This window comes from Natator depressus, chromosome 16 (genome assembly GCF_965152275.1).
Source record: "Natator depressus isolate rNatDep1 chromosome 16, rNatDep2.hap1, whole genome shotgun sequence".
Lineage (NCBI taxonomy): Eukaryota > Metazoa > Chordata > Testudines > Cheloniidae > Natator > Natator depressus.
This window is the reverse complement of record NC_134249.1, coordinates 21,016,982-21,039,726: the sequence shown is the minus strand read 5'-3', so window position 1 is coordinate 21,039,726 and position 22,745 is coordinate 21,016,982. Positions and strand designations below refer to the sequence as shown.

Below are 22,745 nucleotides of genomic sequence, written 5' to 3'. Positions count from 1 at the left end.
GATGTCAAAAAGCACCAGAATAAACAATTCACTATAAAAAGCTCTGTGTGTGTGTGTGGGGGGGGGGGGGGTGCTGAAGAGGGGTATACAAGACTTAAACCCAAAACACTCTCAGGGGGAAGGGACAAGTGCTTCACTCTTACTGTGCGTTTTTAAAATCAGTAGTTCAGCCATAGCTCCATGGATTTTGTCAATCAGCTCTGACATAACAGAAGGAAATCTTTGATTAAACCACTTTCTTTAGGAGTACACCAGCAGCTGCACTTGGATATTTACAGCAGACATTTACAGCTAAATACATACATTTAATGGAATTTAAATAGCATTTGCCGAGAATAAATCTTAAGTATGATCTGGGCATAAGTTGGTTTCATCAGTGCACACATGCTGGCAAGTGATCAGAAGTTCAACCAGTTAAGCAAGCTCCCAGCTTGATGTACATGACTTTTCCAGACTAAATGAGAGAGAGCCCTTTGTGCAATCATTGGTGTCATCTTCAGAATATTCAGCGAGGTCTAATAAAACAGGTTAGAGAACTGGTAAATCACAGCAATGCTAGAGAGACAATTGAATAAGTAATCTGGTTAATTCTGTACCTTTTTAACAACGTGCATGACCAGGGCCTAATCCAGACTGCACAGAATCACAGGCCAATGATTGCAAAACTCAACTGCCTGAAGTTAAGGACCCTGTTTCATAATGAGGCATTAAAATAAGCAGCCACATTTTCCAGAGCTGAGCACCCACAGCCCTCAGTGATCTCCGGGGGAGCTAAGGGTTCACAGCACCTTTGAAAATTAGGCCACTTATTTAACGCAGGTCCCTGTTTAGGCATCAAAGTTTAAACACTCACGTTTGAAAACATTAGCCACACCGTCCACTCGTATTCTGGTAGAGTACGGTCTAGTCCTTTACATCTCAAAAGGACACATTGCTTCTGGCCTGCTTATATAAAATGGCACAGGATTGTTAGTGATACTAGATACACAAGGGTTTGGCCAACAGGAGGCTATTCTCAGGTCTCACGGCACTTACGTGGTAGGTCTTCCGCCAGTGCTTTCACATTCACTTTAGAGATGTTTTCCAGCTGAAAGTCAACTTCCAGGCTAAAGACATTTGAGCTATGGCTAGGTTCAAACACACATATCAAAGTTTTATTTGGAGTTAGGAATTTTTGGCCAGGGGGTGGGGGGAGAGGAGTTAATACTATTTATTCTGCCCCAAGAGAACCCATCCTCCTTCCCCACCCCAAATATTGCAATCCCATCTTAGACAACCACTGAAGTACCCTCATCTCAGAGCAGTTTTCTACTGGCTGACTCTTTCCAGTACTCTGGATGTTCCTTATCACAAGTTCACTGTATTTAACAGTAAGATCAAACGTACTATGAGATATTAGATGGATACATGCTCTCGAGGGGACTATATCCATGACCTGTTTATGATGGACTTCCAGATTTTAGGACCTCACAGGGACAGCATCTGCTGACTCATTCTGCTCTATCCTTGAACTCAGTCCAGATGGCGTACATTAGTTGAGTTGGTCAAACAATTTTACACTGGATTCTACCCCTTATTTTTAGAGCATCTCTACTCATTAGCTCCAATTCAGGGTAAAGAAGGTGGGGGAGCATTCTCTTCCCCCTTCAGAGAGACAGACAAGTTGGAGAGGCAAGGGCAAAAAGGGCTTGCAGGAAGTAACCCAAGGATGAGCCAACCTAGGGTGAAGGCTGGTTAGTGTCTAAATTTTGCTGCTGTCGATAAGGCCTGAGATAAGGACTAGGCTCAGATTGCATGCCATGCTTTGAGCACTTACCTTTCCCATCCTTTTTCAGGGCAGAAAACAGGTTTTGACCACAAGGTCTCAGTCAAGGCAACGCACTGCGACTATGGGACCAGAATAGAGGATCACTTCTGGTCAGCACTGCTGAAGAACAACATTAGTAATAATCGCACTTAGCCATTTTCAGCACTTAAGTGATTTCTGAACATTGACTCAGTCTATGTCTAAACTTTGGTTATTGAGATGCCAGCCGCTACATGTGAGAAACCCTGCTGTGCCCATTCAGATTCAGTTTGAAGTGCTACTACCTAATCATGTGCAGCAGTCAAACCATGATTGAAGACTTTTAAAGAACTGACTATTGAAGAACTGGAGATTCATCGATTCCAAGGCCAGAAAGGGATCACTGTGATCACCTGGTCTGACCTCCTTTCTAACAGAGGCCAGAGAACTTCTCCAAAATAATTCCTAGAACAGATTACTTAAAAAAACATCCTATCTTGTTTTAAAAATTGTCAGCAATGCAGAATCTACCATGACCTTCAGTAAATTTTCCAGTGGTTAATTACCCTCACTTTTAAAAGTGTACACCTTATTTCCAATCTGAATTTGTCTAGGTTCAACTTCCAGCCATTGGATCACGCTGTGTCTTTCTCTGTTAGATCTAAGAGTCCATTATAGAATATTTGTTCCCCATGTAGGTACTTACAGACTAATCAAGTCATCTCTGAACCTTCTCTTTGTTAATTAGATCGATTGAACTCTAAGTTTATCACTAGAAGGCATCTTTTCTAATCTACTAATCATTCTTGTGGTTCTTCCCTGAACTCTCTCCAATTTAAAATCAACATACTTCTTGAATTGTGGACACTAGAACCGGACACAGTACTCCAGCCATGGTCACACCAATGCCAAAGACTGAGGTAAAAACCTCCCTAACTCCAACTCGAGAGTCTCCTGTTTATGCATCCCAAGATCGCATTAGTTCTTTTGGCCACAGAATCACACAGAGCTCATGTTCAGCTGATTATCCATCATGCCCTGCACCAAATCTTTTTCAGAGCCACTGCTTCCCAGGATAGAGTTCCCCATTCTGTAAGTATGGTCTACACTCTTTGTTCCTAGTATACATTTACTTATGCCGTATTAAAACACACATTGTTCACTTGTGCCCAGTTTACCAAGTGATCAGAGATGCTCTGAACCAGTGACCTCTTCCTTATTTACCCCTCCCCCATTTTTTTGTCATCTGCAAACTCAAGACAGTTACTCAAGGTTACTCTCTTGAGTCCAGCTGATCTAGGATATTTGTAAACTTCCTAATGGAAATCTTTCCAAAATCCCAATCAGTTGCTCTCTGGAGCCACCTCAAACTATCTAACCTGTACTGTGCCACATGGCATAGGCAGAGGAGAGGAAGAATTCTGAAGGAATACCTGATAGGAATTGGGAGCCAAGTCATCTCCTTTCTGCAAAGGATGTAGTCAGGGTTATGGCAGGCTCTTTATTACATGCTGCACAGTGTCCAATTCTTCTTTGCAGATGCTCTTCTCTCCTCTATACATTTTGTTAAAGTTTTAATAAATCCCAGATGCTCTCCAGAGTAACCATCTGACACAGCTACGTTTCATGCTCAGCAGCCTCCAAGGCAACCGCACACAGGCAAACTTAGGGAGAAAGTCTTCAAGTATGTTCCCAAATAGCCACAGTTGTACTGGAACGTGAGTAGGAGCAGCATTTTAGGCAACTCATATGCAAACGATCGTACTGATGCATCCCACCTTGCTTCCGCACTACCCCTATTTACTTTAGCTCCATTTCTTTCTAGCCCAGAATTTTCCAGTCAGTCTGTTGCGAGAGTGCAGAGCATGCTGGATATGACTTTTTTCAGCTCAACAAATCAACTAAGATTCAGGATAATCCCTGGTAAGCAAACATGCACCACTATGCAGAAGGCCAGCACAAGGTCTATGCTCCATTTAAGCCCTTAGGGTGAATTTCACCCTGAAGGAGCCAAGTTGATAGGAAGGAAGAGGAATATTTCCCAAATGCAGAAATGATTATTGGAATCAGACTGTGCTGCTCACTCTTTGTTCCAGGTTTGCTCACCAGTAGAGCTGGTCAGTAAAAGATAGTCTGTTAATGAACCGCTTACCAATAGCGCCTTAGAGACTAACAAATTTATTTGAGCATAAGCTTTCATGAGCTACAGCTCACTTCATCGGCTGTAGCTCACAAAAGCTTATGCTCAAATAAATTTGTTAGTCTCTAAGGTGCCACAAGTACTCCTTTTCTTTTTGCAAATACAGACTAACATGGCTGCTACTCTGAAGCTTACCAATAGGCACACAGTTCTAGAATCCTTCCGATACAGACTGGTCAGTAACCTGGATTTGTCAGCCCAATGACACTTTTCAAAAGGTTTAGAAACAGCTCGTAATAAATCAAAAAACTTTATTATTTGATGTTATAAATGTACAACACACATTACCAGATCATTCTCAGAGTGCGCGTGTGTAGGTTTAAAAGACTCAGCGTTCATTCTAATCACGCTCATGGGTCCAACTTAGCCATACTAACATAGGTAATAGTTACCAGCAAAGCCACACGAACCAAACACTCGTGATAGTCTCTCAGAATACATTTCTGCAGATAACAGCCTGACCGTTTAAAAGGGATCAGATTACTAACAATGCAGAATTGATTTTATTTTGGTCAGACAATCATATTAAAGCAAAAATGGGTGACAAATGTTTAGTATTAGCACTAGTCATTGCTGAATCTTTCTGCAGATGTGTAGCAGATCACTGACCCATGCTAGTAAGTTTTAGAATGAACCCTGAACTCTATAGGTTTGTTGATGCTGACCCAAGTTAAACTTCATAAAAGTAACATTACATCTTAAAAACAACTGTGCATGCCACACATCAGTGTCAATTCCATATAAAAACTATGTACTGAACCCATTCTATACACCGATGAAATGAAAAGTCATAGTACCTTACAGTATAACTTCACTAGTGCTACTTTGTGGTCAGTGCTGTATGGCAAATCACATTCTTGTACAGTTCATTAAACTATAATAAAAATAAACTTGCAAATTAAAAAAGGTCTACACGCCTTTCCTACCTGCTGCAACACCACAACACACATTTCATTTGGTAGGTTTTTAGTTTAAAATGTTAGCACAATTTTTCCCCGGTCCAGAACATGATATAAAAAAAACTATAACCAAATTTAATAAGAATTTAATGCTTTTACATTTATTAAAGTTTGTATGCTTCAAACAGGGATCTGCATGTAAGTTCTTTAAGCCTAGAGCAAAAGGTTCACCACATGTTAAATACATGCCGTCTGTAATGACAAAAGGTTGGGATGTAAGTGAACAGGACTTTTTAAACCATGTTCATGTAAACGTAATATGCACTGCTTGCTTTTCTTTCATAGGATCATAGGATTTGCCATCCTGACTCAGACTAGTGGCTAAGCTAGTCTGCTAACTAGTCTAACAATGGCCAGCACCAAATGCTTCAGAGGAATAATCTGCCCATAAGTGAAGATGCATTTAGTGGTTGGGTTACGCCCTGAAGCATAAGGATTTATATCCCTTTTAAATTATCTTATCCAACATATCTGTGGATGTAAATGGCCAGCTGTGGATGCAGTTATTCCATCAGCTTTTTATAAAGTCCTAGGAGTAAAGATTAACAACTGATAAAAAATGCCACTCTAATTAGCAGAAAAATGAGGTATTTCCTTTGGATAACACTCTATCTTGTAAATAGTGCTTTTGAACCTCAGACTGCTGGGAACAACTTGTGTGCCTGCTCAATAGACAAGATATACTGACACAGTGATAGAATACAATCATCATTTGGTGTTGTGTCCATTTGCACAGTTGCTTCCAATGCAGTAATTCAAAGATTCTCAGCCCATGGATCATGATGCCAGAAGACTGCAACTTGCTCCAACTAAAAAGCACTTGAATAAACACAACCATTTCTCAGATACCAAGAGCCACCTCTAGAAGTCAAGTTTGGCTCCAGGCAAAATGGGGTAAAAGGTTCTGGGGAACAACTGTGACAGACTGCAAGTAGCCAAATGTGGGGAGATGGTCTGGAAACTTAAGAGCTCTTGCAGCCATGCGTTCTTGGACACCTGCAGAGTGCAGGTGTATTGACCACTGCACTAGAAACTGCGTGAATTAGCTTTCCACTTCCATCAATACACACAAAGCAGAAGTGTCCTTGGAACTGTGTAAAGGACAACAATGTGCAAAGCTGCTGTGTATTCTTGTGTGACCATTTCCACCATCCTCAAGAGATGGAAGAGGAAACAATGGTGGATTCTTTGGACTTGTCTATTACAGTGGCTCAAAGGAGTCTCATGCTAGCTTGGTCTCACAGGTCTAGACTAACCAACATTTAAGTTGCAAAGTGGCAACTAGCTTCCCCCCTAGACCCCAAATACATCCCTTTAAATGCATTGCCCTATAGTATAAATATGAAGCCCTGAGAAACTTCTATATAGAACATTTCTATTAAAAATATCAAAGCTTTGTGATGACAAAATTATAAGTTACACATATATTTAAATAAATAGCTAGCTAGCTTTTAAGAGTCACACATATCAAAAGGTAAAAGATTGTCTATGTCAACTGATGGGGCAAGTATAGACCAAGCATAAGAACAATTATAAGCAGTCAATATTGCAGCAGGTAATCCACCTACCTGGCCCATTTCCTCATTTTTCCTTGGTTTTATCTATCTTCAACTTTTTCCCTTGACCTAGTTCCGATGATGCAATAAGACACTTTACAATGAAGCCAGCACCACTGCTAATCTCTTTGCTAACTTTAATCGAGACTTCAGACATGCAAGCACATGGCTCAAACCTGCAAATCCTTACTCACGCAACTACTACTTACTCACACAAGTAATCCCATTGATTTTTAAAAAACGTCTACTCCCAAGATTCTTGTGGTTTTGCAGGTTTGAACCCACAATCCTTTCATCATGACACTACCTGGAACCAGCCCCTGCAAATGCTGAATCCCAGCCTAATTGTCCACGTAGGGATCTTTATGCTTTCAGAATTCTAGAAAGCACAGGAGAATTGCCACAACTGCAACCACAATGGACTTAAAAAGCAATTGTAACCTTGGAGTAGCAACCCATCCAGCTCACAGGACGTGCCACTGGACTTCTAGCTCCCGAGGCACTGGCAGCACACAGCATGTATTAGTGTCAGACATTCATATTAATGAGCTGAATCAACTGATTCCTTAAGTGGCATTCTAAGTTACATTTGAATTGACATAGTTAAGTACATCTTTATTCATGCCTAAGTCTTGCTGAAAAACATTAAATCCATATAACCTTCCACTAATCCCAGATATTGGCCACTGGAAACTTGTGTTTTCAAAAGTCAAGCAGCATTTAAAAATAAAAAAGCCATATGAAAAAACCAAGGCTGGAGGACACTTTATAATGATAACCAGCCTCTCTCCTTCTACACCTATACTGTACAGGTGTAAAGCTCTGAAATAATAGAGTCTAAAACTGCATATCCTCAAACTTTTTAGTTTTTTAAAGATGCAGTATTCCTTTAATCACAAGGTTTCTTATATCATAGTTGCCATATTAATTTTTATTAGGAAAGCAGATACATAAGGCATTCTTGCCTTCATTTATTTCAGTTTCTCTACTGCAATTCTACTGAAAGCTATTTTAAAAGATGCGTTGAACCTGTTGCGACAAGACAACAAGTGCAGTTTTGATGTACTTGTGTCACCTAGATAAGCCTGACATAGAAGCAAATACACCCTGATCAGAAACAGACAGTGATGAAACCATACAGTCTAACTCAAGTCCATTGCCATGGGGATAATGCAGAGGTATACAAGCAGCAGAACTTACACAGTCTAAAAGTGAACCATTCTGCTCCTTGAAAGAGAAGGCTGACGTATGAAGGATATGTAGATAAAAACAATACGTTAGTTCTTTGTGGAATCGGTTTATGAATTATTTTAAAAAAAGTGTCTGATCTTACTGCATGAATGTTAATGGGAGCTTGGGCACAACTTAATGGGAACATGATCAGACCGTAAGTTATTACAGGACATGCTGCTGTCTCAACTTGTGTCCAATACATTCAGAACCACAGTCTGGAACAATTCTTGTTTAGTAAGGAAATCAGTATAATCACATGATGGTGGTTCTACCTAATATTGTCCTGTAGAAACAAGCACTGATTATTTACAAGAACTTGGATGGAAGAGGGAATATCATACATATCAGTGCCTCAAATGCTTAGAACTTCAAGTAATAACATCTTCAGGTAGTAGTTCAAGGAAACCATTGCAAAACAAAAAGCCTGATCGAACAAACAACTGAAATCCTTCAGTATCAGGAAACTTGCTTAAATATTATTCTTAATATTATATCTATAACCCTTACTCACGTGAGTAGTTGCAATGAAATGAAATTTGACTAAATTTGAGTAATTACTGTGTTGAAGAATCAGACTCAGATTTTAAAACCAAAACTGCAATTAAGTTTTGAGGATGCCAAGAACAGGTTGAAAGAAAAACAGGGGTGCTGAAAATGGTTACTTTTGGATTTGGAAATCTAAGTGCCTTACAGAAATCTGTTTAAGTGCAATAGACTGTTAATGATATTACAAAAGCCAAAAATAAAACTGGGATAGTAGGTAAAGATAAGATCTGAGTGACTGACTTCCCCACCCATCACATGATGTGAAATTGGCAACTTCTGTGTCTCAGCTGCATATTACTACAGTTCAGATGCCAAGATCAGGCCAAAACTTGTTCTGTGGTTTAGGTCTGAATCTAGATGCCCTCAGTAAGATCACTTTAAAAGGTGACCTACAAAGTTATGCAGAATATCCTCTCACAAAACATATACACACCTTTATGGTGGCTAATGAAAACTTAAAAGGTTTAATTTTCTCAGCATACTTTTTACATAAGAAATCCAGGTCTTGTTTACCCTTTTTTCCATGGCAGACTGTATAGACTAGTGGAGGACTGGTTTATTACACTGCAGATACCAAGCAAGTGAAACTTGATGGAAAAGGGAAATGATTTTTAGTCCAACTATTTAAAAATTTTATCACCACCCGTGTAACTCAACTGCAGCATAAATAGTTGGAAGAAGAGATCTATGTGCGAGATTCAGCATGTGTACTCCTTTAGTTAACAGCCTGACAAAACTCACAATACACATCTGAGACCTCCAGCAAGTCTTCCAATAAAGACAAGGGAAGACAAGACTTGAAATTCCTGATATTTCTAAGGTAAAGTACAAGCAGGGGAAAATTCCTTATTTGGAAGAGGGCAATCATTTCAAGTGTGTTTTATACAACAAGCAAGCAAAAACAGGACACAAACCTAAATATTTTTGTATGGATTCTTGTTTCATTTTGCAGATGACCTTTCAATTAAAAACCAAGCAAGTTAGTAGAGCTTTTGGCGTCGCAAGCAGAGTTTGAAAAGGAAGATGCCTGCAAAACAGAACTCCTTTCCTAAAATATACATTCAGAAATGCAAAAGTACATGGAAACATGTCACCTTTCAAACTAAGATATGTTAAAGCAGGACAAACCTATGAACTGTAGCACTTGAGAACCAAACTGCTGGAATGGCAAATTACATTTTTCTGAAAGGAGATACTGCATCTTTAATCTAGTTGAGTGAAATCTCCTGCAAACACGAGCCCACAGGACTGGAACAACACTAACGCAGAAAATAAATAGGAAAAAGTAACGCTATTTATTAATTAAAGAAATTCCATCTATGAATTATTCTGTTTAAATTAAAATGTAAGACAGACAAGTCTGGATAAAAACATGTTCTCTCAACATTTGGACTTATTTTAAAAAACAAATTCCTAAGTGTCAATTTAAAAAGTATTTTGTATTTTGATATAGACATAAATTAACACTGTATAGAGATGAATAGTATGATTATTATCCTATGATAGTGGTCAGTGACCTTTTGTAAACACTAGCCAGATGCTGCTATAACCACTGGCTAGTAAAACTGCTGTCATAGGCCTTTTGAGCAAGAAGATCGAAACATGAGGCAATGTCATATTACTTTCTTGGTCAATCAGATGCTCAGTTGTGTTACAAAGCTTTTTCCTGTATTTGGATATATATTTCATTTTCAACCTACCATCTGAAAGCAAAAAAAACCCCAGAACAAGTCTTCAAACCTCTTCCACTAAATCCACAAGGCTATTAACTTCAGGATGGCCATAACTACACACACTCTTATTTGAGAGGTGCCTATCCAAACAACAAAAAGCTATTTTGCTTCCTCTGCTACCTTCTTCCCTCAGACCCCCTTTCATCCCCCCCCCCCCCCCCGCGCCCCCAAAAATCTATGTTCCTTCTTGTTCAGGAAACGTGAAGCTAGAGACAGCAAGAAGTGGCACAGTGGATCGGCATTCCCCTCTACGTGCGGTTCAGCGTCTGAAAGATTCGAGAGATCTGTAGCATGACAGGTCCCGTCTCTGGATCGTTCATCCACTGAGTGCTGTTTAAGGGGTTTTCAAGCATATCTTCAAAGGCTGCCGAGAAAAGGAGGTGGCAACACTCAGTTCATGATGTTTTATTTGGCAAATATTGGGTATTTTGGACGTTTTACAAAATAAAAAGTTAGTTTAAATTGCAGTAGGAATCATGACTTGCTTTGATCACCACAACTCCGTCAGGACAGATCTTGGGAGGCCAGAGCCACCCACGTAGAGGCCTTCCCCCCGCCACCAAGCTCCCTGGCAACACAACTCCATTGGAGCGGCACTGCCGGCAACTCCTCCTGGCTGTGACTATTGGGGGTGATGAGAAGGAGGTAGTACAAAAGCCAGCTGTGTTATGTTCCACCTAGGTACTCCTATGGTGCCCATCACCACAGTACCTCAATGCCTCCAGCAATGAGTTTACTCTTTCAACACCCCTGTGAGGTAAAGCATTATCCCCATTTTACAGGGGGTGAAACTAAGGCACAGATGCACGCCCCTAGGTCGCACAGGGAGCCCATGGCAGAGCCAGGAAGTGAACTATAATCTCCTGAGTCCCACTCAAGTGCCTTGGCCACAAGACAATCCTTCCTTCCTGGAAAAATTCTCTGGGGCTAGAGAGGGAATAATGTATATTATCCCATCAGCCAGCAAGCTCCTTCCTCCACCAGCCTAATCACTGCCCTCTCACCTTGGACTGGAGTCAAGGGCATGCATGATGCCATGGAGACAGTAGACCCCAACTTCCATGGTGTGTGCAGGGAGAAGGGTCCCCTCCATTTGCAGATTTTGGAAGGAAGGATGACCTAGGCCCAAATGGCTAAAAATAGTTCTCTTTACCTGTGTCAAATAACCCCTCTATCCCAAGATTATTCCACTTATTTACTTTTGACTGAACTTATTTTGCATTTCACTCAGCTTGGATGATGCACAGAAAAGTCAGTGCCACTGTGTGGTTCTCATGCACTAGCACATTGCTGCAAAATTTGGGTTGCAAACACAGCAGGAAACAAGAACATTTGATCCAACAGTTTACAGATGCTTGGGACATGGTGTCTGATAGACATCTAGCTTCCCACTGAGTTAGAATGCTAAAATTTGGAACTTACTCACGGGCCATACACACACACACACACACACACACACAAAGTCTGACCTTTTCAGAAGTCACCTAAAGGTCAGTGTAACAATTTACATAACAGAGTCTGGCAAACTCTGGCATAGAGGTTAATGATCCAATTTTCCAAAGGTGATAAGCACCCACAACTCCCAATAAAGTCAACGAGAGCTGTAGGTACTCAACACCTCTGAATGCCACACTATAAATACTTTGCTAAGGTTACAAAGTAGGTCTCTGCCAGAACTGAGAATAAAATATAGCTCTCATGCTTCGACCACTAGACCTCCTCTTTTGGGGAGAAGCGAGAGATTAAAAATATATTGAACTAAAGGACTTTTGATCATCTTTTTCATAACTAGGAATTTTCTAATTCAATGCAAATATTCATGTTAAAATGCATGACACTGGCAATAAGCCAAGGTATCATTAGCAACAGTACATGCTCTGATGCTCATCCAAGCGTTATACATGTGTACAATGACATTTCATTTTCTATTTTTATATCCTGCGCTGCAGCATGGAACCTTCCTCTGAAACGAAGATGCCACTTGTTTAGAAATTAGGGTGGGCAGGTTCTGCTCCTGCATTATTTAAAACCCACAAAACTTCACAGTAAATGTAAGTGTTCAAAAGATCTACTGCAAAGGAATTCATATGCAATGTATGTTTTAAAACATGCCTTTAACCACTGAGGCCAAAGATTAAGCACATTTATATATTGCAGAAACGCCAAATTTCTCTCTACTAAATATCTCCCCGTGCACAGTTTCCTCAGAGTGACCCATCAACCACAGATTTACATTTCAGTCTTTTTTGGACTCATTAGTGATGCGGCTTTCCTAGCACAGATGCTTTTTGACTGAGAAAACACAGATGCTCTACAGGGCAAACCTCCAAAAAGGGTGAAGCATGTGTCCATAGCTGTTATTTCAGCCTTGGCAGGACACACACAGAAGTCCATAGCTGGCAGCTTTCAGTTCAGTTAAACTCAGCCAATCACTGCCCTCTGAGTAATAAGCAGACTTCAATCTATAGTGAGCTGTACTACAGCATGCATTCTCTTCCACACTTTTTTGCAGCTAAGGACCCCAGGATACCAAGCAGAGATCTACATTTTCCCTGCCAAACTCTGGACAAGTTGAGTGCAACGAGTCTCCTAGATCCACATGGATACTCTAGCCAGCAGCCATGACATTCTAGATGGTTGCAGGTTGAAACCATTGCCCTGGAGATTCAGTGTCATATCTGTGATGGCCCCATGATTGTTCCAAGCCCCTGTTGCCCACATGGCATCGTACGCAGCACTACAAAGCAAGCTGTCAGGCTGCCCCCTCCCCATTTATTCACTTAGCTTTACTTAGAGTATTTTCCGATAGTCAGCAACTGTGGAGACAATGCTTCTTTGTCAGAAGCCAGGACAGTACTTACCTAACAGCGTTTTAGGGTTCGTTAGCCCTAACTGTACCACTGGGTTTTCTAGGATGGCTTGGAAGAGAGGGCTAGTGGTGTCAATTCCCTTATCCAAATCCTCTGGAGATGGCTGTCTGTCTCCCAGCAGCCATTCACACTGTAAAAGTCAGCAGGCATGACAAGTTTATAATTAGTTCCATTAAAACGCAAGCTCATGAGACTTCAATCCCGCATGTAAATAAGGCACAAGATAGAACATCCTAGACAAAGTTTATCATCCCTGCATGCAATTTGAAGACTAAACCATGTAACACATTAACTACTATTCACTTAAGTCCTGCTCCAGGTCAACTCCAAGGCTCCCATTACTCCAGCGGGAGCTGGACTAGAGCGTGATACAGCAATAAAAGTGATTTCTAGCTTTCAAACCCACATGAGGTGACATTCAATATATCACACTGGAAATCTACAGCTTGCTCCAGGACTGTCCTCCTCCTACCCAAGAACTGGCCAGGATTCCCGAATCCAAAGCTGGAGGGCAGGCTCACTGATCTAAGTGCCAGGAGCACATCTCAAAATCCCAACAAGGTCAGCTCAGCCCTTTTTCCTTCAGGAGAGGATAAAATGAGCATTCCTCTGTATGCATGCGTGTGTGGTCCTTCAGAAGAGAACCTCAAAAACCAATTTCATGTCCCTAGCCAAAGTTCTCCATCTCAACATTTCCACTCTGCAAGTAGTTCTCTCAACATTGTGCAGGATGCTGGTTGACTGCCACTCTCCAGCCCAGAAGTGACTGCTTTCCAGTGGTGTACGTAGCTAGTTTCAAAGATGCACAATATTTAATCATGTTTGTTTCAACTCCAATAACTGCTAGGGCTGGAATACAAAGAGCAAGGCCATGTAACATGAGGCTAGTTTGAATTAAAAATATGACCAAGCGCCATCCAGTTCAGCGATCAAGAATTCTCAATTGAGGAAATGATCATCATAGCAATTAGGAATAAAACAACAGAGGATACTCACAGCTGCGTTTTGCTGGTTGTTGTTTACTCTGAGTGCATCTATCACTTCTTTTTCATCAAAGCCCATCTCCATCAAGGCAATGACAGCCTAAATCAGAAACACATAGCTTATTACACACAGCATTTAGCTTGGTCCATGGCAGCTACAACACACACAAGGAATGAATTGTATCCCTTTTTCTGTAGAAAAGCTTTTCCTTCTCCACATACAGGAAAGGAGCAGAAGGCGATGGTCCCAGTTTTAAGAATCCTGACAGGCTTTATTAAGTCATATTCTCCTCACTAGAGGAGCCAATGGGATTTTCTGTGTAACTGAGAGGAGAATATAGCAGAATATATTCCCTTTCGACTATTTTTTTTCTAAAAGGCTTTTATTGGGTGCAAACTGTTGGCTAGCACAGATTCAAGAGATTTTAAAGGTCTACCATCAGGCTACAAGTAGCTTGTTTCCAATCCAATGGCACAACCAGGCCCTGATCTATGACTGGAGTCCTTAGACATTACTGTAATACAAGGAATAATAAAATAGCAGCAGCCAAATCCTGCTTCTATTAAAATAAGGAGCAGGATTTGGCTCTAAAAAAGCAGGATGGGATGGGTAGTAGGAACTCCCATGTCTAACACACATTCCTTCTGCGACCATGAGCAATTCACTCATCTCCATTGCCTCTGTCTTCCCTCCCGCTCATCAGTCAGAGCGCTCAGACTTACCTATCTCACTAGCACACTGTGAGGAAAAATGTTTGCAGAGCTGTTTGAAGATTAAGAGTACTAAGTATTACTGCACTGTTCCAACGCACAGGTGAAAGAGAAATGATTGAATGATCCCTTGTTATAATATTGTTCCACGTCAATATCCTTGGGACTCAGAGAGGAAAGAGATTACCAGCAAAAAGAGAGGCTTCTGGTGAGAGTAATCTGGCAATCTCCACCCTGCACCAACTACTTACACGGAACATCTGGGCAAACACAGTAGCACCAATGTAAAATTATATATAAGGAAATGCAGCCCCCAGCACGCAAGAGGTGAACTTCTCCATACCTAGCTCCTACACATCAAACAAGCCCTGGAAGAACTAGTTCTTTTCCTTTTCTTACTCTTCTCTGGTCATACACCTTAGCTGCTTGTATCAGGACGTGTTAATATCAGAATGCCTTCTTTTTAAATGAAGTTTTCATAACATTAGGTGTTCAATTACAGTACATGTGCCATTTGCAGGCTGTGGCACTAATTTTAGATTGGGCAATGTGACATTTAGGAGAGGGTTGTGATGGGTCAGAAGCCAAGATAGAGAGTCTCTTAAGAAGTAGGTTAAAGTCTAAACCACATGTCAAATGGGACAGTTTGCTTTAACTCTCACATCCACATTTGAAAGTAACTTGTTTTGTACTGAAGGACAGAAGTTACTTGCTTTGAATCAACTTACTTCCATTCCCCCTTTACCACTATGCATTTGTAAGGGTAGATTTTGCTCTCAGTTACACAGGGTCAAACCAGGTTGACTTCAGTGAGGATTCCAGCTGTGTAACTAAGCAGCATTTGGTTGTAGCCCACGGTTTCCTTCAGGTTCAACACACTCCTTGGAATAAGGACAAGGAAGGCTGCTGTTTGCATCAGTCATTTCTAATATCCCATCGTACTCCTCTTCAGATATTTTTGGTTTCCATTTCTGTATCTAGAGATGGGATAGTTTTATTCTTGTTTCCTATTTGTATGCAACTCAAAAAGTAGAAAGGTACTTACATCTATTGGGAACAGTTATCTTAGGAAACCCAGCCACCATCTAGTCTGCCCTAGGCAAAAGGAACCCAGAATTCTATCCTGAGGAGAGAAACCTGGCTCCACACAGGGAAAAACTTCCGTTAACTTCAGTGGTGCCACAATTTCACTCCTGTGGTTAAGGGGCTTCCTTTATTAACTGTTCTTACAAAGCCAAATACTCCAGATGTTATGGTGCTACACAAATAATGATTCCTAAACACTGATCTGGAACTAGTTCACTTTCCATCACTACATTATTTCATTGCAATGTAGGCAAATTGAGATTTCATGTACAGGTGACCTTCCTCATGGCACAGAAAGAAAACAATTTACAAACAAATAAATTGGATCCAGGTTACTTAGTGATTAGGACATTAAATGGTAGGCACAGTTGAAATATAGATTGGCAAGACAAGTGTATTCAGCTTGGTCTTTTTAAGAAGGTTAACTGCCTGTAATACTCATGATTTAGATTAGACGACTAAACAGCAGAATGAAAAAGGTAAGAAATGAGCAAGCAGAATCGGAAATGTTTTGTGAAATATTAGAGAGGAGGCAAGACCCAAGGGAACAACTGCAGATTTAAAGGGAAGCAGAAAGAGTTTGTAAGCCAAATTCTGTTCTTAACTACACTGGTGTGAATCTAGAGTTCACTGAAGTTACTCTGAATTTCCACTGGTGCAACAGAGTGGAATTTAGTGTTTGGAAATGCAGCCATGCAAGTTATGAACACAGCCATGATCTGGTATGGAGCCAGATAACTGGAATGCTGCGGATGGGAGACAGGATTTTAAAACATGTACTTTATACTCCCTATCCAAGGCTTGTGGTTTTCTGGCAATAACACACATGCTGTCACGTGCATTTGCAAGTTCTAGCAATTAGATTTAGTCCTGGTGCGCATTAAATATTTAGAACTGTGTATCTGAATATTTTAAAAGGTCTTTTTCAGACCTAAGTAATTTTACTCATGTCTTAATATTAGCTATTAAGTTGTTGATGAATCTTGTCAAAGTTTCAGGAAACCTTCAGTGGTAAAAGCAGATCTATCTTGAATTCTAAACAGCACCTCCTGGTTGTTCTGAACAGGGATACATTTTCTATGCATGGTGTTTATAACAGTTCAGATAAACAGCTTGAAAAGATGTTTCACTGTCACTTCTGCAAACTCTTCAAGATTCAGCTTAAATGCTCTTTTGTACCCTTCTATGGTAAGAGTCCTCAGGGCACCATAATTAATACCCTATGGTGCTTCTTCACCAATACACACAACTGCATTATTTCCTCTGGCTTTAGTGGTGGAAGCAAGTCATGATTACAAAAGGCTACATCAAGAGATTAGCCCCAACACTAGGGCAGACCTAACAACACTGGTAATTTAGATGCACCTGCATTAGAGACTGTAGCATGTAGGTACTGGGTGGTACCCTTTTAAATATTTTAAGAGTCCTCTAATGGTCCTCAACATCTTCTGTGTTTAAAAGCCTCCAGAACCCTCCCAGAGCAGCAGTGTATTTAGGTATCCAGACCTTACACGTTGCATATAGTTAGCAAACATCGTTATTTGGAGCCCACTGTGTCCCCGTGGTTTCCTTCATATTACATTTGTTGTGTAAAGAGTAAAAGACAGACAAGACATACTCGTGGGTCCGGACGAAATTCTCTTTTCCTGCGGATCTTCTTGAATATTTCCGTCAGCTCATCCTTGGGCTCTTCCCCGCCAGCTTCCAAACTAGGACCAGCAATTGCTCCAGCAGAGGAAGCACCCACTTCAGAAGCAGCTTCTAATGAGGTTTGACCTGGAAGCGGTGCGTCAACCGTGGGGTCATCCGCGTGTTCTATCAACCACTCCATTGCTTGCGTCACTGACATACTGAGACACAAAGTTAATGGAAACGATTATGGGGAGTCAAAGCTCAACAGGTATGTTCTACTCTGCAGCTCAGAGCGAGCCTCTGAGCCAAGTTAGACAGACTCCCACTAGCTTAACAGTGTTGACACTGTGGCTCCAGCAGAGACACTGGCTAGCCACCTGAGCTCAGATCAGGGGATCAGTTGGGCTTGAGAGCCCGAGCTGCAACGTCTACACTCAAGCCGATGGAGTCTGGGAGGCTTACTCCCAGCTGCAGGGTAGACAGACTTCAGTGAGTAAATCATCATCTCACACAGGTTTGGCTTTTGTTCCTAGGACTTTCAGCATCGCTAGCTAGTTTGTATCAGAGGTCATGAAATACAAATTTGCTTCCTTTAAGCTTTCTTTGTGCTTGGTTACAAAATAACTTTGGTGCAACATCTCAGACTTCATGTTCCTGAAATACCACGGACACCACAAACTGATTTCTCCTGAGCTAACAGTGAAAGGAGAGGAGAGGTGGAGATAGAGGAAAGCCAAGGTTCAAGGTGAGCTGAACTAGCAATCTAGCATTTTTAAACGGGCTTTTGAGGGCATCGCCTGCTCTCCAGAACCTCAGCTTCATTTCAACATAGAAAGTCACTCTTCCCCTTACAAGTCAGAAGAAACTTTCACTTTGCAATTTTTGGGTGAATTAACAATGTGATGTCTGCCCAAGTTTCCATGGAACCTGAAACCATAGCCCAAGAGAGGTGAACTGTCCCTGTTCATCTCTCTGGAGTGTTAATTCAGATACCCAGTGACTATCATTGAAAATGTCAACATTGGGAACTGTTTCACTGTCAATCAAAGCATGAAAATAAGGAGAGGAACAAGCACATCACATGTACACAATTTATCATGAGTGACAGCTCATTTTGGTACGAGGACTGGATGCTGCTTGCGTGAGCATCACCCCTTCTTTCCCCCACACTTATCCTTGGAGCCCAAAAGAGCATCTGAGCCCCACCAAGCAACGCCTATGAGCATTTGAACTCCACTGAAAAGACGCCAAACTCAAGAAGATCACTGTGATCATATTTTGAACCTCTGCATAATCTGCTGTGTCATGTCATTTTGGTATCTGATGTAGGTGAAGCTTGGGATAGTAACAGCATATCACTCCCCGATTTGTGCCCTGGGGAAAGCATAGAAAGGAAAAATCCAGAGATGGGATTGGCATAACCACACAAGTAATTTTATAACCAAAGAAGAAAAGAACAGCCCTTGATATCACTGTTTGGATGTGGGGACAGAAATGAACAATTTAAAATGGTTTTAGAAGTCAGTGTGAAACGTTTCTTCTGCAGTTTAAGGATTGGCTCTGTTTTTTTCTTTTCTTTTTTTAAATTGAGAGTGTGAATTTAATACTCATGAATGATGCCAAATACACAGACCTCCATTTATTCTCAGAACAAGTACAGCACAGTCAGCAGCAGAGTAAGGTTCTCTCACTTGACACCCTCTTTGCCCCCGTATGGACCTCTAGCCTGAGCAGGGTTGTTCCCTGTGCTAGTACTTTGTATCGTCTTGGTTTAGGTGTTCCAAGAGGCGGTTTACAGCAAATGCATTATTATCCAAATAATTATGTGCACCAATTATCTCAGTAATTAGCAATCCTGTATGCTGGGTGCTGCGTATACTCACTGGTTTAAACGAAGGGCTTTGACAGCTCGGCTCTCTGGAAACCCCATTTCTGTAAGCTGGCGCAGGGCTATTTCATCCACTCTGTCTTCCTCATCCTCATCCAACATGGCTACAGACAAAAAAAACAGATTCAGGTTAGTATTTCAAGCCAAAATAAGTCCCTGCTCCATCTGGAAAGATATCTGCTAAGTTTGAATCCTTAGTCTTCCCTTTCCCACCCTAACAAATCAGAAGGGGAGAGAGAAAAAAACCTATAAAGTCTTTTAGTTCAACCCCATTAGCTCAGCTAACGCTGGATTGTTCCCAGGGCTTTGTCAAGAACAGTGTTCAACATCTCAAATGATGGGGAGTGGGTTTCCTCACTACCCTCAACATTCTATTCCACTCGGGACTGAGCTTTCAAGCATTTAGACATGAGCAGTCCTTACGCAAACAAGTAGTGCTGCAGACTTCTATGAAGCACATTAAAGAATTATGAGAGAGAGAGAGAGAGAAATATGTGGTGGGATCAGGCCCTAATAAATCCCAGAGTCAGGAAGTTTTCCATTATATTCACCCTACATTTTCCCTTTTCTCCATTTAATCCTAACTCTTAGGGTAGGTCTACACTTAAAAAAAAGGGTTTTCTTAATTTGAGTTAAAATAGCCCTGAAGACATGGCAACTTAGGTTAGCAGTTTGAGTTCAACGCTACGGTCCCCTATAGCCTTTACCTCTAGCTGCTAACCCAAGTTAAAAGACAAGTTACCGAGTCTTCACTGCTATTTAACCCCAGTAAGTTAACGCAGGTTAGCCAACTGGAGTTAAGAACATACTTTTGTTTTTTTGCAGTGTAGACATACCTTTTAGTGCCCTACACCCTAAACCATTCATCACCATCCCTAGAGCTGCAGTTTGAGTGAAGTTTTCCAGTAGTTATACTAGGAATAATTTTACATTTACATGGTACCTCTCATCCCAAAGTGCTTTTCAAACAAAAACCAATACATCAGGGATGAAATCCTCCCCAATTCAATTCAGTGAGAATTCTGCTATTGACTTCAATGGGATCTGGGTTTCAGCCCAGGAATGCTTCCCCTGACACTGAAGTGTACACACATGGAGTGGAAGTTAACAGCTTTTTTATAGCCTATAGCAACCCTATGCAATCGATGACAAATACTGCACCCAACTGAAACCAAATGGTGTGTTAAGGAGGTCAAATGTTATTTAAGTGGAATCTGGCAACACATCATGGCCTATGACCCCTGCTCTTGTGAAAAATGCCATAAGGTCTCTAGTGATCATGAGCTGTCAAGACCTTGGCTATGGTTATGTCTCATTGAAAATATGCCACATCCTGCTGCTCTGTGTCCCCTAAAGTATGGGTAGGGCCCTACCAAACTCTCAGTCCATTTTGGTCAATTTCACAGTCATAGGTTTTTAAAAAATCGTACATTTCACAGTTTCAGATATTTAAATCTGAAACTTCAGTGTTATAACCGTGGGGGCCCCCACCCAAAACGGGGGCCACAGAGGGGTCAGGGTATTGCCACCCTTACTTGTGCGCTACTGCCGGTGGTGGCACTGCCTTCAGGGCTGGGCTCCCAGCCAGCAGCCGTGGAGCTACCTGCAGCAGGGGGCAGTTCCCAGAGATGGGTCTGACCCGGTCCCGGGAGCGGTCCCTGCAGGGGAAGAGGAAATCCTGTCCCTCCCCAGCATCTGGAGACCAGCACATGGTAAGAGGCCCCAACCCTGTCCCTCCTCTACACTAGCCAGATTTCACAGTCCAGGACATGTTTTTCCACAGCTGTTAATTTGGTAGGGCCCTAAGTATAGGACAGGCATATTTTAAAAAATAAGCCATCAAATTGAGACTGATTAGTCAGAGGGAAGAGTGTTACCTACTGAACATCCAACAGCACTTCCTTCCTCTGCACCTGGGTATTCCTCAGAAGAGTCCCACTGATATATTGACCCATCCCACCTCTGCTTAGCTTGGGAGAGATGACGGAATCACAGCACAAGGTGCGTATGGCTATAAGCCTTTTGTAATAGGATGAATAAACATTTTTGGTATTTCTTGACAAGACTAGTCAAAACAAGGATCCACAAAACACATTAGGGACACGTTCTTACCATTTGCCTTCTTAAATAGTTCAACTGCATCCGGGTTCAGTGCCAGCAATTTCTGCGCAACTTCTATAAGTGAAACTAAGATCTTCCGGAGCTCTGTCTGGAACTGCAAGAAAGGAAACTGTCAAAACATTTAGATAGGAAGCTACCAATAGCCACCTTCACTTAATACATCTATTGTTAGAGAGTCTGTACGCTATGCCCTTGCTCCCTGTAGAGGAAGTTGCTTTATTATGGCTTTGCTTTCACTGCGTTTAGCCTGTTTCCTGTGGAGTGCTATATAGAGCAAGAATTGACATGCAGAAAGGGTTGTTTATTTCTTCCACTGCTTTTAGTCCTATAAGAAAATGACACTAGCTGAGAAAGCTTATTTCTTAATGGAAACGTACCCAACCCTGTAAGGAGCTATGTGTGGGCAGACAGAAGTCAGTGGGCCTCTGGTCAGATGCTGTGGAGTTCCTTTCAGGACTGTTTCTATTAAGGGATGAGTTTTCTTGGCTAGTGTCATTTTCTTCCTACGACCAGCTTCTTCTGAGACTTGTCATACCCATGTGTCATGGCTTCCCTTCCTTCATCTGGAAACATTTTTACTATATACCATATACAACAGGGCAAGCTGCTCACTAAACGTATTAAGTTTTCCATGCTTCATTTTAATTAATAGTAAGTGCTAGGAACATTTAACTTTTTAAAAAAAAAGAAAAATTTTCAATATTTTATTTATTGATTATTTAATAGCATATACTATGCACGTAGGGCTTTTCTACTTCATGCACATGGCAGTATCAAACCTGAAGAAGGAAATCACACTATTGAACACACACTCACAAGGTCCTTCAGCATTTTGAAAGCTGCACAGTGCTGGGGCAGTTTTAAACATTGAAAATAGAGCCAAGAGGAAAACTAATTGCCTCAAACTCAATGTATAATCAAAAATTTTATGCAAACAAAATGCAGTCACACTTTATAAACGGAACTGTAACATAAAGGGTTAAGAAATGATCAACAGATGTATTAAGTATGTTAGGTGCTATAACCATATCAGCATGAGGCATTATAGATGGTTATAAGCAACCCACTGACCTGTTAGTCTAACATTTGATTAACCCATTTATTAAAACTTCTAATAAGTATTCATTAATCCTTTATAAACGAAACCTTAATGTAACCCAGAATGCAGTACAAACTTGGAATTAAAAAAGTTTATTTTCTGTGGGGAACAGTTTATAATCACACTGGTCTTTTAATTAAGATCTTTATTAGAACCATGCAGGTAGCCACTAAGACAAAAGATCAGGTACTTTTTTTTTTAAAAAAAAAATTCCTTTGGGGAAAAACATGGAACAAACTGGATAAATATTTGTACAGGTATAGGGCAGTTTCACTATTACCACCATGTATGAGAATACCCTAAAACCAGGGAATGGAAGATCATATTTCTCTTTAAAAACAA

The 22,745-nt window shown here is 41.0% G+C and overlaps 1 protein-coding gene across 5 annotated transcripts in view; it reads right to left on the bottom strand.

Annotated features, from left to right (window-relative positions):
* The window catches only part of UBAC1 (UBA domain containing 1), a 55,210-nt gene that overhangs the window by 17,512 nt on the left and 14,953 nt on the right, over positions 1-22,745 (bottom strand). For 2 of the 5 annotated variants that reach the window (XM_074973759.1, XM_074973758.1), the window contains exons 5-9: positions 21,296-21,398; positions 19,179-19,287; positions 17,282-17,513; positions 13,880-13,966; positions 12,875-13,013 (exon numbers count right to left, since the gene is read on the bottom strand). In XM_074973759.1, coding sequence (XP_074829860.1) covers positions 12,875-13,013; positions 13,880-13,966; positions 17,282-17,513; positions 19,179-19,287; positions 21,296-21,398 — 670 coding nt within the window. Of the gene's footprint in view, positions 1-3,321; positions 3,498-10,182; positions 10,378-12,874; positions 13,014-13,879; positions 13,967-17,281; positions 17,514-19,178; positions 19,288-21,295; positions 21,399-22,745 lie in introns of those variants that run through there. The other 3 variants (XM_074973757.1, XM_074973755.1, XM_074973756.1) reach the window with 3 other exon arrangements.